Source organism: Rattus norvegicus, chromosome 12 (genome assembly GCF_036323735.1).
Source record: "Rattus norvegicus strain BN/NHsdMcwi chromosome 12, GRCr8, whole genome shotgun sequence".
Lineage (NCBI taxonomy): Eukaryota > Metazoa > Chordata > Mammalia > Rodentia > Muridae > Rattus > Rattus norvegicus.
The window spans coordinates 25,127,087-25,145,403 of record NC_086030.1 but is presented as its reverse complement, the minus strand read 5'-3'; the positions used below and the strand labels follow the sequence as shown (position 1 = coordinate 25,145,403).

The 18,317-nt window shown below is 49.4% G+C and overlaps 2 protein-coding genes across 2 annotated transcripts in view; both read right to left on the bottom strand.

Moving 5' to 3' along the window:
- Positions 1–6,328, bottom strand: part of Muc3 (mucin 3) — a 36,174-nt gene extending 29,846 nt beyond the window's left edge. Inside the window, exon 1 of the mRNA XM_063271879.1 lies at positions 6,152–6,328. Coding sequence (XP_063127949.1) covers positions 6,152–6,236 — 85 coding nt within the window. The 5' untranslated portion in view covers positions 6,237–6,328. The remainder of the gene's footprint in view (positions 1–6,151) is intronic.
- Positions 6,329–7,478: 1,150 nt separating this feature from the next.
- LOC120095955 (mucin-12-like) lies at positions 7,479–18,304 on the bottom strand. Its single transcript, XM_039090112.2, has 10 exons — positions 18,119–18,304; positions 17,088–17,215; positions 16,776–16,840; positions 14,688–14,839; positions 13,485–13,559; positions 13,207–13,369; positions 11,984–12,142; positions 11,268–11,344; positions 7,919–8,007; positions 7,479–7,802 (listed from the first exon to the last, which is right to left on the bottom strand). Exons 1-10 carry the CDS (start codon positions 18,138–18,140, stop codon positions 7,767–7,769), a joined length of 966 nt encoding a protein of 321 aa, XP_038946040.2. The 5' UTR covers positions 18,141–18,304; the 3' UTR covers positions 7,479–7,766.
- Positions 18,305–18,317: the final 13 nt, after the last annotated feature.

Below are 18,317 nucleotides of genomic sequence, written 5' to 3'. Positions count from 1 at the left end.
TATAACAGAGGTGGATCAAAGGTCCAGGTCCACAACAGGTTTCTCTAGAATCACCCGGCTTGTCCCTGCCGGACACCGTACAAGGGAGTTGGGCGAGGCACAGGGCCAGAGATCAGGCTCCGAGACTACTGTACCATTTTCAGTAACCCTGACCTCGCCATCTCCCAAGCAGTGGGAAGAGCTTTAGGAAGTTCCAGCTGGTGGGACAAGGGGGACAGGTGGGTGGAGGAAAGAGAGTAGACCAGGCTCGGGGACGGACCACAAGACACACCATGCTGTCAGTCTCTCCAGCGAGATCATTTCGCTCGTGATCTCCATGTTTGCTCTGTTCAGGCGCGCCCACGCGCGCGCACGCACACGTGTGTGTGTGTGTGTGTGTGTGTGTGTGTGTGTGTGTGTTATGTATACGTATGTGTTCATATATGTACATGCCCGTGAAGACCACGGGACATATTCCTCAGGTGCTATGTACTGGGGGTGTTTTTGTGTATTTTTTTGTGTGGTTTTTGTTTGTTTGTTTTTTGTTTGTTTGTTTTTTGTTGTTGTTGGGTTGTTTTGTTTTGTTTTTTAAGACAGGGACTCCCATTGGTCTAAACTAGTCAGGTTAGACTAGGCAGACAGCCAGAGAGCTCCAGGATCCTTGTGTCTCTGCCTCCTTGGTATAAATGTGCACCACCAAGCCTGACTTTTTTTTTTTTTAAATATTATCTCCTGTGTATGTGGCTGTGACTGTGGCTGAGTCCATGTGTGTCCAAGTACACCAGCATGCCAGAAGAGGGCGGTAGATCCTCTTGCAGCCGCAGTTACGGCGGTTGCGAGCCTCCTGTAGAGGGCGCTCTTATCCACTGAGCTCTCTCCAGCCCCTTCCCCGACTTCTTTCTGTGGGTTCTGGGAATCGAGCTTGGGTCACGGTGCCTGCAAGACAAGCACTATCTCTCTGGCCCTTCTTTGCTTTGTTTCTTTTGTTTGGGGGCTTTCTCCCCGCCCCCCACCCCAATAAAAGTCACTATACTGTAATGAAATCACAAGTAAAAACCCCACACAGCCAGTTTTGGACAAAGGCGGGTGTTTGAGTGGCTTCCTTAAACTAGTTGTTTCCTCTACAGACACACCTGACAGGTCCTAATGCCGTGCATCTCAGTGTACCTGTCAGAGTGGCCGTTCTGAAGCCACGGAGCCTCACTTAGGGTGTTACTCTGGCTGTCAACTACATTCTTCCTGCACTTAACACAGACATGCACACGCACACGCACACGCACTCGCACGGGCGTTCACACCGCGGACATGCATGCACATACACTATAACACAGTTGAAACTGGAAAAAATAAGCTTTTTAATATCATATCCACACTTAGAGCTGATGATATGGACATATGTGCTTGATAGAATATTATTATATAATATATTAATATATTATATACTATAATATATAATATAACATATTAATATGCTATATACTATAATATATAATATAACATATTAATATGTTATATTAATATTAATATATTATATAATATGTTATATTATATATTATAATATATTAAATATATTAAATAATATAAAGAAAAACAAACAGAATTTTCAGGAAAATGAGTGGACTTGGATAACATAATAATAAGCAAGGTGATTAAACTGAGAAATATCTCTCTCTTTCTCTCTCTCTCTCTCTCTCTCTCTCTCTCTCTCTCTCTCTCTCTCTCTTCCCCATCCCCATTCATCTGTGCAAACTATAATGCACACAGTGAACTATGTGGCCAGGCGTAAGCCCCTCTTTTATTTGCTTCCTTGGGTGGTCTATTTCTGTTTGTTGAGACTGCGTCTTACTAGGTCGCCCAGAGTGACCTCCAGTTCATTCCCTTCCGGCTTCAGACTTCACAATGGTTACAAGCCAGCCAATTCTGATCTTATCCTTCATTTTATTGGTTTGTTTTTCACATGAAATCTTGACCAATTATTAAGGAATAGATTGCCCAGACTGAGGCTAAAAGAGGATTTTAGGATTTAAGAGATGAAGGAAAATGCCAAACAGACAAAGGGCGTGGCAAGGATAAGACATGGACTTGACAAAGATGACTGGGGTCCCTTTTGCCTCTTCCCCACCAGCTAACCTCCCTCAGTGTTATTTCTGGCCAATAGCAATTATTTTAATCTGGTTACATTGATTGATTATCTATCCATCCATCTGATTTATTATCTATCTATCTATCTATCTATCTATCTATCTATCTATCTATGGATGACCGTGTGTGCCACAAATTTTAGGAGACAGTCCCTCCTTCTCCCATGTAAGACCTTGGGTCATCAGGCTTGGCGGGTGCTTCGCCCTGCTGAGCCAGGTAGAGTCTCGCTAGCCCAGTGATTACTATTTTAAAGAAAGCCTTGAGCTGGGGCTACAGCTCAATGGTAAAGTGCTTGGCTAGCTTGCATGAGGCTCTAAGTCGGAGCCTCAGTGTCACAGGAGGAAAGGGGGAAGGGAGGGAGAGATAGAAGGAGGGAGGTGATAGAGGGGTAGAGGCAAGGAAACAAGGGAAGAATCAAGTCCCTCTATCTCGGGGGCCCATCTCCTGTCTCTCTTTTCCTGATATTTAAATTGAAACCCTAACCCTCAGCACCTCAGGAGACCCCTGTCTGTTTTGTTTTGTTTTGTTTTTGCCATGGCAGTCATATTTGACTTTAGTCTTTGCGAGGTACTGCATCAAAATGAGATCATGCACACGATCCCCAACCCAACATCACTAGTGTCCTTAGGAAGACCTGGACCCGAGACTGACGTAGACATGTGGAGAATGCCATGGGGTCTGAGAAAACAGAGGCACACGAGGGTCACAAAACGTCAGAGATTTGCCAGCCGCTATTAGGGTCTTGGGGACGGAACTTTGCAGAGCTGCCTTCGAAATGAGTGAAGCAGGCTGGTGAGATGGCTCGGCAAATACAATAACACTCGGTGCCTATTGTGATGGCCTGAGTTGGATCCCTGGATCCCACATGATGGGACGACAGACCTGACTCTAATTCGACAACCATCACCACAACCACAACCACAGCCCTGCTTTATCCCTCCAGCCAGAGCTGTGAGGAGAGAAATCTTTGCCATTCTAAGGCTTCCAGATTGTGGGTTGTTGTGCCAGCAAACCTGGGACAGAACAGTGACGGGAATAAAGGGCAGGAAAAGCACCTGGGAATGGCGAAAGGTGGTGATCAAAGGCATGAGTTGTGAACAGTAAACGTTAGGCCTTAGTCGTTATCATCATGGGTGTGGGAACAAGAGGGTAATTGTTAAGGCTAAACAGGGTTAGGCCAGCCTAGAGGACATTGTGTCCTATCAATAACACATGTATCCAGATACAGGAGCAAGATAAGAGGGCATCTTCCAGGCAGCTGAGGTCACAGAATTATTTCTGTAGCTACACCCTGTCCTGCCATTGCCAAGAACAGTGGCCTTGAAGAGGCATGGTGTTCTGGGTCCTCAGGTTTGGGACACAGAAGGACCTAGATGCTAATGGACTCTGATCAGGCTCCTAGAGACCAGGCCCAAGGGAGGAGGGAGCATGTAAGCTTCACCAGAGCAGAAAGAATTTAGAAGCTTCCAGCCTACAGAGGGGGAGACTGAGGCTAGAGACGGATGGGTCATAGCATATGGGGTGGGCTATGGGGTGAGAAAAAAGTGGATAGGAGATGCAGAGAGAGAGAGAGAGAGAGAGAGAGAGAGAGAGAGAGAGAGAGAGAGAGAGAGACAGAGAGAGACAGAGAGAGACAGAGAGAGACAGAGAGAGACAGAGAGAGACAGAGAGAGACAGAGAGACAGAGAGACAGAGAGACAGAGAGAGACAGAGAGAGAATGGGGTAGAGGACGAGGAACTCCTGCCCTAGTGAGACCGACAGGCTCCTAAACCAGGCTTTATAAGAGCTGTTCTCAGATGGTCTGCTTCTTTGTCCTTCATGCCAAGCCTTCATTAGAGAAGAGTGAGAAGGGGCCACGGCCTAGGGGTCAATGCCTCTGGCAAAGTGAATTCCAAGGCAGGACAAAGTCCAAGGCAGGCCCTTTATTATGGTGGGATATTGTCCACAGGTGACTAAGGGAACTCCACTCCTGACTCTGTCCTCTTCCTGTCTCCCCTGACCCACCCAAGGTGTGACCTTGTTGGGGGAGAAGGGAACGCTGGAGTCTGTGGGTTTTGTTTCTGCCTCAGTTTCCCTTCCTTCCCTAGGACCAGGCAAAATGGCTCTGGGTGTGAGCCATTCTCCTCTCTTGTTTTCATGAGCCTGGTCCTCAGGACCAATGAGTCCTAAGCAACTAAGATCCTTAGACATTCCAACCCCCCACTGGGGGACTGGGGAGGTGGCTGTGGGGTCGAGCGTGTTTATTGTTCTGTGGGAGACTGGGAGTTCAGACCTCAGCATCCCACATCAGGGCGGTTCACAACCACCTGTAACTCCAGCTCAAGGGACCCAAGATTCCCTTCTGGTCTCCGTGGGAGCCCATATCAGACACACATACTCATAAGCAAAATGAACTTTAAGAAGAAAAAGAAATCCCAACCTAGGGCTTCACAGGGGTAGCTAGGCAAGCCCTCTACCACTGAACCATATCATACCAGCCTGGTCCCTGGCTCAGGGTCCTGTGCAGGCGCTCTACTGCTGTGCCACACCCTAGCACCACACTGGAGAATTCTAGGCAAGTGCTTTGCTGCTGAGCTACATCTCCAGTCCTCCTTTTTGCTTTGTCTGTCTGTCTGTCTGTCTGTCTGTCTGTCTGTCTGTCTGTCCATCTGTCTATCTATCTATCTATCTATCTATCTATCTATCTATCTATCTATCTATCTATCTATCTATCCATCCATCCATCCATCCATCCATCCATCCATCTATCTATCTATCTATCTATCTATCTATCTATCTATCTATCTACCTATCCACCTATCTATCTATTTATTTGAGACAGAGTCTCTGTAGCCCTAGATTTCCTGGGGCTCACTCTCTAGAGCAGGTCGGCCCCAAACTCATAGAGAGCTACCTGCCTCTGCCTCCCAAGTCCTAAAGGTTTGTTCTACCCCACCCCACTCACAGCCCTATGTTTACTTTTTATTTTGAGACAGGGTCTCACTAATTTGCTGAGGCTGGCCTTGAACTCACTGTATAGTAGGTCTTGAATTTCCTGAGTCTCAGGGATAACAGACTTTCCTCACATAGCATGGACCAACCCTTGTCTTTTCAGGGGAGGAAACAGACCAGAGAGGAGTTGAGCTGACTCTGACACATGGCTAGTTCATGACCCTGCTGTGGTCCTGAGGCTTCTGCTTCTAAGGCAGGAGTGGAAGGGACACCAAGGGTGGGGAGGAAAGGGAGAGTGGCAGGGATGGGGACAGGGAGAGGGAGAGAGCGAGACAATGAGAGAGGGAGAGAGGGAGGGAGAAGAGGAGGGAGAGAGAGGGAAGAGAGAAAAAAGAAGAAAAGGAATAATAAAAAGAAGGGAAGAAAAGAAGAGGAGGAGGAGGAAGAAAAGAAGAAGAAGAAGAAGAAGAAGAAGAAGAAGAAGAAGAAGAAGAAGAAGAAGAAGAAGAAGAAGAAGACGACAATGACGACCAGGACAGAAGTTAGAGAAGGCAGAAGGAGGCAGGTGTTGTATTGTCTGAAGAACTGCAAAGCCAAGTGGTGTACCCTCCCAGTCTTTGGGAGGCTGAGGCAGGAGGATGAGAATAGGTCACAGTGTGAGTTTTAGGTCAGCCTGGTCTATATCGTGGTGTGACTTTGTCATCCACCCTCTCCTCACACACAAGGACTTTGGGGGCTTTCAACACTGACTGGAGATAAGAGAACTGGATGGGGACATTCAGAAGATAAACAGGGGCTCAGTTTAGCATGGCTGGGTGTCTACCCCACACCAAAGGGAGGATTCTGTTTAATCCAAGCAGCTATGTCAACTGACACCTGTTACTGTCACTCCCTGGGGACGGACCAGAGAGGCAAACTGGTCTTTCCCCAAAGCTCATTTGAGGAAAGGAAAGATGTTCAGAGAAGGCTGAGTTTGAGCTCCAAGTGGAAGTTGTCCCAGCTGCCCTTGACGGGGAGGGAGCTCTGCCTGGAGCCTGGCAGGTCGGGGATGCAGGCTCGTGGGCAAGGTGCTCAAGGCAGAACTGGGAGGGTACTCACCTGCAGCAGCAATATGTTGGGGCAGGGAGTGGAGGACGAGAGCCAGCAGGCAGAACGCGGCAGTCTTCCTCATCTGCCTCGACATCGACAGATAGCGAGCAGCAGGCAGAAGAGATAGTCGCGCCCGCTTCGCGCTCTTGGAAGTGGCAAAATGAGCGTGAGCCTGGGAACCCAGGAAATAAAAGCAGACAAGAGACCTTTGACCTCTGAGATACTGAGGGGCCGGGGGGGGGTGCGGTGTAAGTATGACTAGGAATCCATCTGAGAGCTTCCCGAATGACGAAGGGGGGTGGGGAGGGTACAGCTACACTGGGCCAAAGAGCAAAGGGAGCGGTTCTCGCTCCTGGCCTGTCAAGTGTATAGGTGTTCAGGTTATGAGATTTATCACCCCGGTAAGAGGGTGGTGCTTCAGCCAGCAAGAAGAAGGGGGTAATGTTCCTGGTTCTTCCACAGAGATGGAAGGAAGAGGGTGTGTTTTAGCCAGAAAGAGGAATATCCTGGATTTAGCTCCAGTCCCTGGCGAGAATATCCACCACTCCTCAAGCCCTCTCTCGGTTCTATAGGTACCCCCAGCAGAACACGGGGTACAAGTTATAACACCCCGGGATGGTCAGCAGTCCTTAAGGGTGTGAGTTCGAGAGGTAAGCCAGGCCCTCTCACCATGGGGACATGGCTACCTGCAGTGTGACCTTGATCGTTTTGAAGAACAGTGGAACCAGCACTCAGTAATTCGCCTCCTGGAGGTCCCCACCTGTTGCTCTTGGACCTGAGGAATTCTATCGCCAAGGCCTGGTCCTGGGTTTGTCTGCTCTCAGCAACCTCAGGCAGGGATGGACCCGTCCCCACCTCCATTGGAAGAGGCAAGGGAAGGGAATGTTTAATCCTGGGAAGATTGTTCTGCCCAGAAAGGGGCACAAGCTGGTTCCTTCTGTTACTCCAGACGAGTCCCAGAAGACCATCTATCTCCTACCCTCTCCCTCCCAACACACACGCGCGCACACACACACACACATGCATGCACACACACACATACACACACACATGCACACACACATGCACACACACGCATGCACACACACATGCACACACACACAAACGCATGTACACACACATGCACACACACACGCATGCACACACACATGCACACACACACGCATGCACACACATGCACACACACAAACGCATGTACACACACATGCACACACACAAACGCATGTACACACATGCACACACACATGCACACACACACATGCACACACACACATGCACACACACACACACACACATACACACACACACACGAAGAGAAAACCAAAACCCAAGACTCTTCTTTTAAAAAGTGCTTTATTAATAGGGAAATTCCAGAATAGAGCAATGCCTACACGCAAACGAAGATGGTGAGATGCCTAAGAGTCTTTGGGTCCCTGGAACGTGGAGGTGACGGTGAGGAGGAGAAGGTACCTGGCTCCCAGTCCTCTTCTCTGCTGCTTTGATAAGTCCTTCTAGCAGTGACACAGACTGAGTCCGAGCGCCTCAGAATAGCTTTGGGATCTGGTGTCAGCATCATCTTAACCAAGCAGGGATACTGGTGGTGGGGACTCTGTCCCTCTCTTGTCTAAATTTGGGCTGCTGGTTTTACCACCTTAGGCCTCTGGATGTTGAGGTAGGGAGTAGGAGACAACGATGACGTTAATAAGGATTGGGAGGCGCTAGGGAGGGGTGGGAGTAGGGCAAACCTGGGGTGGGAGAAGCTCAGAGCTGCAGCACCTGGGTTTTCGTGTCCACATTCTCCAGGTTTGGGCGGAAATGGCTGTATGCTTTCTCCAGGCTAAATTTGTCCTCTTTCAGATCGTCACCTGTAGGGAAAGATGGGGTGTAAGAGGGGTCCCCCCCCAGAGGAGGCCGGGACACCCATGAACAGGTGGGATGTGTGTGGAATGAGGGATCTGGAAAATGAAGGTCACTACTTCAATATTCAAATCCTTGATGGAGTCTTAGAGGATTTGATGTGAGCCTAGAAGCTGGTTCGGGGGAGAGGCAGGGACACCAGGGAAGGTCACTAGGGTAGGGAGACCAGAATAGCATGCTTACCCACTTTGTACTATGTACCAGGGGTCACAAGTCATACCCATGGGGAGCTACTGTCATCGGTGTGAAGGACGGATGGGAGTGGAGCTGGTGGCAGCCAGTTGAGTCACAAACTACCCTCCTTACGTGCCCAGCCCTTAGCAACAGTAAACACAGCAGACAACCTAGGGTTTTTTTTTTTTTTTTTTTTTTTTTTTTGAGAAATCGTGTCTGTTATTTGCCAATGACATCTACTTCCTCTTCTGGGACCTTGCAGACTTTTGTGGTCTCCTGGACTCCAGCTTAGGGCTTGGTTTTTTTCCTTACCACCTTGGCCATTCCTCAGTGGGTGTGTTAGAGTGTTTCCGGTACTTCTGGGTGGTTCTAGGAGGCCCCTTCCTTCCTTTAATTCCACCCCTGTCTTTGCCCCTTCGAGACTCCTGGTGCTACACTCAGGTCAAAAAGCCACCCCCTTCAGCAACCCCTCCCCCCAGGTTCAGGGAGTCAGTGTGCCCCACAGATTTCTCTGTTGGATGCCCAGCTTAGGTGGCAGCCACCATACTCCTAAGGTGAGCCTCAGATGCTCTGTCCTCCCCGATCCCCTCTCCAGCTTGCCAGCAACCCATTCCCCTTCAGACAGCCTCAGTTGCTTGCCTCCTGAACCATCCCATTCTCTCACAGTGACCCCATCTCCCATGTCATCCCCCTACCCAGAACCACCTGAGTGAACCACTTAAAGTTCATCCATGGCCTTGGCGGTGTGTACTCAGCTGCTGGACAGACTGGGGTAGGACGCTTGTGAGTTCAGAGCTAGCTTGGGCTACCACAGTGGGACCTTCTAGACAAATGAATGGATGAACAAATAAACAACACCACATATCTGATCAAAGCCCTCTGAAGCCTGCTTCCTTCCTTCCTTTTTTCCTTCCTTCCTTTTTTCCTCCCTTCCTTTTTTCCTCCCTTCCTTCCTTTCTTTCTTTCTTCCTTCCTTCCTTTCTTTCTTTTTTCTTCCTTCCTTCCTTTCTTTCTTTTTTCTTTCTTCCTTTCTTTTTCCTTTTCTTCCTTCCTTCCTTTCTTTTTTCTTCCTTTCTTCCTTCCCTCCTTCCTTCCTTTCTTTCTTTTTGCTTCCTTCCTTTCTTCCTTCCTTTCTTTTTTCTTCCTTCCTTCCTTTTCTTCTTTCTCCCTCCCTCCCTCTCTCTTTCTCTCTCTCTCTTTCTTTCTTTCTCTCCCTCTCTCTCTTTTTCTTTCTTCCCTTCTTTGAGACATGTAAACCAGTTAGCCTCAGACTTGTTATGTAACAGAGAATGACCTTGAACTGACTATTGATTGGTCACCTCCCTAATGCTAAGATTACAGCTGTGCGACATCATACCATTTCTTAAACAGTGCCTCCAACTGAAGAATGGCCTTTCTCTGTCCACCCAGGGACAGTTTGAAGGCACAGGAGGCCAACTTCTAAGCTGCTGCTTGGAGACTCAGGTTTAAATCAGAAACCTTCAGTGAGACCCTGGGCTGAGCCGTATCTGGTCAGGTACTCCATCAGTCCTAACCTGGGCACTGATATATCCTGGTGCTCCATGGAGAGTCTGTGTGTGTCTAACACCTTGTCTTGTGGGGCAGGAGATGACTTGGAGCCTAGGAAAGGGCATTAGATAAGGGAGGTCATAAAACACCTAGGAGCAGAAGCTGGGGGTGTGGCAAGATCCATGAGTGTCCTGGTTCGAAGGCCTGAAGTTCAAGGCCAACTCTTACACTACACTGTAGTTAGCTTGAGATTACCCTGGGCTATGCAGTAACAGCGTAGAATTGGGGGAAGGGAAGCTGAAAGACGGCCCAGCTGGTAAGATGTTTGCCTCATAAATACTTTGGACCTAAGTTTGATCATCAGAATAGAATTCAAATGAAAAGCTGGGTGGGGTGGCATGTTATAACTCTGTCTCTGGGGAAGCAGACTGGTGGATTAGCGTGGCTCTCCTACCAGCCAGCCTGACCAGGCTGTGTGCCCCAGGCTTCTGTGAGGGCCCTTGTCCCCCCAAACAACTCATACAGCCCCTAAGGAACAATACTGAGACTGAAACATGCATGCATAAACGTGCACGCACAGATGCACACACACACACACATGCACACACAGACACACACAGACACACAGACACAGACACAGACATACACACAGACACAGACACACAGACACAGACACACAGACACACACACAGATAAACACAGACACACACACAGACACACACATGCACACACACAGACACACACACAGATAAACACAGACACACACACACAGACACACACACAGACACACACACAGACACACACACAGACACACACACACACACACACACACACACACACACACACTGGGAAGGTGGGTAGTCCATGCTACCTAGTGGGGAGCTGGGCAGAGGCAGCCCTATTGACTGCAGAAGGCATTACGTGGTGTGGTCAGAGACATGGGCAGACACAGCCCTAGGGACCCTGACTTGTTCAGGAACCAAAGGACACTAAAGGACAAAGTGGAGGTGGGGAGGAGGGGGTCCCTAGAGAAGGCATGGGTCACAAACAGGTTATGGAAACAATTGGCTTGGTGCTGATATAGGTAGCGAGGGACAGAACTTCCCAGATAGTGGTGTGATGGGTACAGAGACATGGAGGGGAGAGAATGCTCAGTGGAAGCCTTGGGAATTTGATGGGGAGAAGCTAAAAGAGGAGTGAGATGGGTAAGGTGACCTGAGTCCCATCCAGGGACCCGCATGAAGGGAAGGGCTAACTCCTTAAAGTTGTCCTCTGACCTCTGCCTACATATCATGGTACACGCGTGTCCTCACAACCCCACTAAATCAATGTAATCAAAAAGAAAGACTTTAGGTCAGTGACAGAGGCCTGAGAAATTCTGGGGAAGGATCCCGGGCATAAGGGACCATGGAGGAGCAAGGGGTGAGGGGACTGCGGCCCAGGACCAAGTGACATGAGCTGTCGTCAGGATGAGTGCCATCCACTCATGGCCACGGCACCTTCCCTGCCTCCCCAGAACAGTTACCTTCCCAAACACCTGTGCTCTGGAAAGTTCCAGGAAGGGTTTCTGGCTGCCATGCTTGAGAGGGGTCATACGATGACCTGCAAACAGGAGTGCTGTGAGTGACCAGCTGCACGGGAGAGCAGTAGGTGGGGACTCAACAGACCCTGACCCTGAGGGGGACAGTCGCATCTCTGCCCTTTAAAGTCACGGCAGTAGGAAGTGAAGACTAGTGTCACTCCGGTTTCTCCATCTCGAGGGGCAGTGACCAGGCTCCCCAAATATCCCTCAGTTCCCTAATGGGCTTCAGTCTCCTCGGGTATGAAATGGAGGCCTAGCGATAGTCCCTTCTGCCCACTTCTAGCCCAGGCGCTCTAGTGGACATTTCTTGGCAATTCCTGAAAGGTACCTTTCAGCCCATCTGGCTCGGTCCCAGTTTCCTTGTTACATCTAAGGCAGCTTAGGTAATAAAATGTAATTTTATGGTGTAATCCCAACTTAGTGCTTCTGTTTCTGTTTCTATTCCTCACTCAGAGAGATGATCCTTTCCTATCAGTTAAAAAAGCCACCCTTGGTGATGCCCAGGAAGGGGTGGAGCATAACACCTTGTTTGACCCTAGCTGTCTCCTTCACTGCCAGGCTGGAAACAACCTAACAGTAGAACACTAAGGCCGTGACTTCTGGGTATAGTGTTGTCACCCTTGGCCCTCTCACTGTGTCATCATGGTTGCTGGCCTCACCTGTGAGCTCTCTGGGAGTGGCCGAAGAAGACAGCCAAGATGATCACAAGGACAAGTAGCAATGCCAGCACGGTGCCCACGAGGCCATACACAAGTCTCTTGCTGGTTCTGAACTCACAAGTCTTTCCCCAGTACCAGTGGTTGTCTGTGTTTGGGCACCTGTGGACAAACACATAGGCTCAGGCGAGGTCCCTTAAACCAGGACTCCAGAAGGGAAATTAAATACCTAAGGCCCAGGCACCTCTTTTAAAGGTAGGTTTGTGCATCTGGGGAAGCTAGGGTTCCTGAATCTGTAAGGCGTGAGAAGGGAAACTCAGCGAGACTCCAGGGAGCTGAGCGTCTCATCCTAGCTCCGTGCTTGCTTGTATGTCTAATCGTGCAGCAGCCGCCACTGGAATGGGGTTCTCACCATGTTTAATATTTATTTAATGTTTAATATAATTTATCATGATAATTATTTAATTTATCTTGGCAACTAGAGTAGCCAGGCCAGAGCTGGAAGAGTTCACGGATGAAATGTTGTAAGATCGATTACTTAATTTAAACAAACTATATCATTAATTTAATAGCTGGGCACAATGGGTCAGGACTGGAATCCCAGCACTCGGGGAGGTAGGAATGGAAGAAGGAAAATTGGTTTAAGGTTGAGGCCATCCTGGACTACACAGTGACTGCTGCTTCAACTTGGGGTACTGAGACCCTGGTCTAAAAACATAAAGATAAAAGGGGGGAAAGGGAAGAAAGAAGGAAGAAAATAAAGAAGAAAGGGAGGGGGATGGGAGAAAGAAGGAAGGAATGAACAGCTCAAAGAAATAGAGGAGCGACAGATGACAGGATAGTGGGGCAAATAAATTGAACCCTCTCAGAACAGCCCTGGCTGGACTGCTGAATGTCTGACTCTACACTCCGTGCCTACCCATCATTCTCATTGGGGCAGAGGGTGATGGGAGAGCCCTGTAAAGGAAAGAGATGTGTAAGACAGGGGAGCGTGCCTTCCAAGCACCTCTGTCACCAGATACAGTTGTTTTGAGTTGTTTTATTATATATCTACGTCGCAAATCCACCTAGCAACTCACAAGAGAAACTGGGGGTGGGTGGGGTGCAGAACAGATCTCTGATCTACAGGGCACGGTGCAGCAGCCCTATTGGAGACTGTGGGGATGGGAAGCACCCTCTCATCAGGAGAAGGAGTGGGTGCCGGGATGAATAAGGTAGGCACTCACACGCATTGGGGCCCTGCGCGAAGCAGCTGGCAGTAGCCACGGTTACAGTTGAGCCGTGACTTCGTCTCCTGAGTGCAATTGTTCACGCAGGTCAGCGTCCCGTTCAGATCCTCTGGGTAAAAGTAGTGGCCGAAATCCTTGGCAGCCTTCTGGAAGCAATACTCTACAGGATGGGGGGTGGCAACTACAGTCAGCATGGCCAGAACGCTCCCTGGATCCCTGTTTACCCTCCGCACTCCATCTGTGCCTGCGGCCCACAGTTCTAAGGGGATGCTCACCGACAGGGTCAAAGCTGAAGGTTAGAGACTCCATGTCCATAGTGGTGACGTTACCATTGTAGCACAGTACGTAGTCTGCCAGAGATAAGGGAAGAGAAAAGCACAACAAAAACCATAGAAGCTTCTTTCTACCTGTCAACAGCCAGGCCTCCCCTTCTCCCCTAGGGCTACACCCCTTTTCCCACCAGGGCTCCACCCCTTCTCCCACCAGGGCTCCTCCTCTTCTCCTACTAGGGCTCCACCCCTTCTCCCGCCAGGGCTCCACCCCTTCTCCCACCAGGGCTCCTCCTCTTCTTTCGCCAGGGCTCCACCCCTTCTCCCACCAGGGCTCCTCCTCTTCTCCCACAGGGCTCCACCCCTTCTCCCACCGGGGCTCCTCCTCTTCTCCCACCAGGGCTCCACCCCTTCTCCCACCAGGGCACCTCCTCTTCTCCCACCAGGGCTCCACCCCTTCTCCCGTCAGGGCTCCTCCTCTTCTCCCACCAGGGCTCCACCCCTTCTCCCACCAGGGTTCCTCCTCTTCTCCCACCAGGGTTCCTCCCCTTCTCCTACCAGGGCTCCTCCCCTCTTCTTTCTTTTCCTCCATTCCTTCATTCATCTGCCTCCTCTTCTCTCCACCTCTTTCTACTTCCCTTTCTTCCATATCAGTGATCTACCCTGAACTGACATTAGAGCTCCAGATATACAGCCATATCTGTGAGTAGGCTCACTTGGGGACATGGGCGTGACAACTTCAGCCTGGGACTGAATGGGATGGGAACAGGACAGAGTCAGGGGAGGCTCTAGGGGATGGTTTGCCTTTGTTCTGAATTCTTAAAAAAAAACTTCTCTCTCTCTCTCTCTCTCTCTCTCTCTCTCTCTCTCTCTCTCTGTGTGTGTGTGTGTGTGTGTGTGTGTGTGTTCACATAAATTGGGATGATGTGGAGAGCGGAAGAGGGCATTGGATCTTCTGGAGCTGGAGTAATAGGTAGCTGTGAGCTGTCCAACCTGGGTGCAGGAACGGAACTGAGGTCCTCTACAAGAGCAGCAAGTGCCGAAAAGGGGCTATAAAGCCTAGAATTCACTGTGGATCCCAGACTAACTCTGAACTCATTGCAATCCTCCTGCCTTGGTGGGGACTCCAGTGTTCCAAGCAAGAAGAGAAGAGGAAGCAGAGACCCAGGTTTCTTCCCACTGAAGTAGAAGAGTTTCAGAAGGACTTACGTTGGCACAGGGAGTGGTCAGTTGTGATTGTGTTAGTCTCGTTCAGGATTTTGCCCTTCACAATCTCCGTGGCGTTTCTGAACAGTGTCTCATACTCTGGGGTGTAGCTTGCCTCTAGAACAACATCACTTTCCACCACGATGCTGCCATTGCTGCAAGCAGGAGAGACTTCAACATTTCCCCCACATCACCAACAAACACCCAGCAAGGAAGACAAAGGTAGCAAGAGGGGAGATGGGAAGGGAAAGCGGCCATGTGACCTGAGGGGTGGAAAGAAGAGGATTCCTGTGGGGTGTGGCAGCATACACCCTGAGTCAGCACTTGGAAGATTGAGGCAGGAGGATCATAGTTTCAAGGCCAACCTGGGCTACATACTGAGACCTTGTTTCAAAAGGCCAAAAAAAAAAAAAAAATAAAGGAGGAATGGTGTGGGGAAGAAAGAGAGGAAGGAAGGAAGGAAGGAAGGAAGGAAGGAAGGGAGGGAGGGAGGGAGGGAGGGAATAGGTAAAGGAAAGAAAGAAAAGAGAAGAAAGGAAAAGAGGAAAAAAGATGGCCCCCACCCTTGAGCAGCTAAAATATTCCAGGGAGCCAGTTAAGCAAGACTATTCAAGATTAGTAAATCTCAGTTTGTCACAAGAGCTAAAGGATGAAATTTAGCTCTGAAAATAGAGGCTTGGATCATCTCTGTAGGCAAAGGCAGTTGCAGCCAAGCTCTGTAGCCTGGGTTCAATTCCCGGATCCACACGGTAGAAGGAGATTCTCAATTCCTCCCAGTTATCCTGTGACCCCCCACACCTCCATGCGTGTGCACACGTACATGCATACATTTGTTGCACACACACAACACACACAGTAAAAATCAATTGGGTGAAGATGAGTCACGGGCTGGAAAACGGTGGGAAAGAGAGGGGTGGAGCCTCGAGATATTAACAACAGTCGAATGTGGTGGCTGATTAACCCAGTGCTTGGAGGAGGGAAAGAAGAAGAGGAAGAGGGTGGAGGAAGAGGGGAAGAAAAGAGGAGAGGAGGAGAATGAATAAGAACTAATGAGGTCCTATTAAAAGGTAGGACCCTAATCTCAAAGCCCCTCACTGTGTGGCCAGTGATGTTGCTAAGAGGAGCGATTTTTTTAAGATGTATTTATTTATTATATCTAAGTACACTGTAGCTGTCTTCAGACACACCAGAAGAGGGCATCGGATCTCATTATAGATGGTTGTGAGCCACCATGTGGTTGTTGGGATTTTGAACTCAGGACCTCTGGAAGAGCAGCCAGTGCTCTTAACCACTGAGCCATCTCTCCAGCCCAAGAGGGGCGATTTTTGAGACAGGGTGAGTCGTCTGTCCTGATCACCAGCAGGAGAGACCAGCAGTCTTCCTCCTCTTCATATCCCTCATCCCAGCACAGGCACCGTACCCCACATCTCAGCAGCTCAGGATTCTGACTCCTTGCCCCCTCCCCTCCTTCTCTCCACAAGTCCCTGTGGTCTTATGGGAAAATCTTGTTGCTCATGAACTTTCCCTTTTCTCCCACGTAGTCCACTCTCTAGTCACTGACACCATCACCCCCAATGTAGACTTCTGGCCTCTCATTCTCTCGCCCGCAGCCAGCTAGAGCTGATCAGATACTGAATGAACTAATAGCGAATGATTGGACATGATGAATAATAAGGAACAGAATGGGCATAAATAATGAACAGGCATGAATAGATGAATGAAGGAGATTGTGAATGAATGGATGATGGCCAAGTAACTGTCACGAGCAAATGGACAGTGATGATGAAACTTCAATGAACGGGAGTAATGAACAAGTGAATGAGCAAATGAGGTATGAATGAACTGTCCAACAAATGATGGGTGGCTGGGTCAATGATGACTTTATGGTGCAGGACAAGTTTTGTGAATGAACGAACAAATTATGAATGGATAGCCATGATAAACAACTGATACGTGACTCAGGACTCCTGGGTGTTGCTTCAGGACTGGAGTTCCCCTGGGCCGAGACAGATATTGACAGCCTAACCTCAGGGTAGGAGGACGCAGTAGGGAGGGAAAGAGGGACACCCCCGCCCCATTCCCGACACTCACAGAAGTTTTCTGATGATCACATTTTTGTACTGGGGAAGGTCGTCACCCTTGAAAACCTTATCCATCTGGAAAAAAGCAAACCAGAGATCATACAGGGCTGGAGTATGTCCTATCTCGGGACAGCTCCAGGCTGGTGTTGGTGGAGCCCCTAGGAAGGAGAAAGAAAAAGACAGGAAGCTGTGATGGGGGCTGGGTGGGGTAGGGGTCAAGGCTGGGTGCTCTGAGAAGACTCAGAATTCTGGGAGGCAAAAAGTGTTTGAGACACTGGGATAGGTAGCCGTTGACCACACTTGGCTGAGGGCTTGCTCCCACCTGGCTCAGGAAGAGGTCTGTGAAGTTCTTGTAGTCCTGGGAGGACATGTTCTTCATGTCAGCTGTGAAGTTCCGTTCAATCACTTTTACTATCACGGTTACGGTAGCGTTAATAACATTGGGGAATTCTGTGGGACCAGACAACATGGTGCATGAGACACCAACCCTTAGGGCCCTCAGGAATGTCTCTGGGGTGTGTAAAATGTTCTGCCTGTTGGTATCGTGGAGAGGAAAAAAAGGATAGAAACTCAAGAATCAGTTGAGGGTGGCTGAGGCCCTATCTCTCTCTCTCTCTCTCTCTCTCTCTCTCTCTCTCTCTCTCTCTCCCTCTCCCTCTCTCTCTCTCCCCCCTCTTTTCCCCCCACCTCTCTCTCTCTCCCCTTCTCTCTCTCTCTCTCTCTCTCTCTCTCTCCCCTTCTCTCTGTCTCTCTGTCTCTGTCTCTCTCTCTCTCTCTCTCTCTCTCTGTGTGTGTGTGTGTTCATACATGTACATGTTCATGTGTGCAGTCCATGTATGGAGTTGACATCCAGTTGCAAGTCTCCCTTTATTGCCTCTCTTCATTGTTTGAGACAGGGTCTCTCACTGGATGTCACCAACTTGGGTAGAATGGCTGGTCAGCAAGACCCAAGTCTGTGAATCTCCTTGTCAGGTTACAGGAGCACAGCACTATGCCCAGAGTTTCACATCAGTTCTGGGCATCCAGACTGAGGTCTCCATACCTGCACTGTGAATACTTTCACTGGTAGAACTCCCTGTCCCCAGCCCCCAGTCCTTGTCTCTTATATCACAGACCTAATGGCCAGACGAAGACCCAGGGAGTCAGGTGGAAGGCTTACAAAGGGTTAGGATAGAAACCTCCTACTAGAGAAGAGGAGAACCCCAAAGTTAGAGCAGGAGGACCAGAGCAGGGGAAGCATTACCTCCTCTCCCTGAAGTGAAGCCATGGGAATGATCATCATTCCAACATGGCCATCTAGCTGTAAGGGTCAAGGGGCACAGGGAGGGCTTCAGGTATCAGAGGAGTCATTACCTACTGGGAAGGAAAACAGCATGGAGTCACAGAGCTGACCCGTGTAGCCTGATTGGCATTCACACTGTCTGCCGTTCCAATTTCCATTCTTGCAGTCCTCTGGGAAAGGGCAGAATTCAAAAAGATCATTGAGAAAGCTCTAGGAACAAAACCACTTGCTCCCATCAAGGTGTCATCATGGCCCTACCCTGGACAAGGG

Excerpts from the sequence above, each read along its gene's own strand:
- LOC120095955 (XM_039090112.2), bottom strand. The coding sequence starts at position 18,140 with ATGCTGTTTTCCTTCCCAGTAG. Across the intron at positions 16,841-17,087 it reads CAGACCTCTTCCTGAGCCAG|ATGGATAAGGTTTTCAAGGG; the intron begins GTGGGAGCAAGC and ends GCTTTTTTCCAG. Across the intron at positions 14,840-16,775 it reads GTGATCATCAGAAAACTTCT|CAATGGCAGCATCGTGGTGG; the intron begins GTGAGTGTCGGG and ends TCCTGCTTGCAG.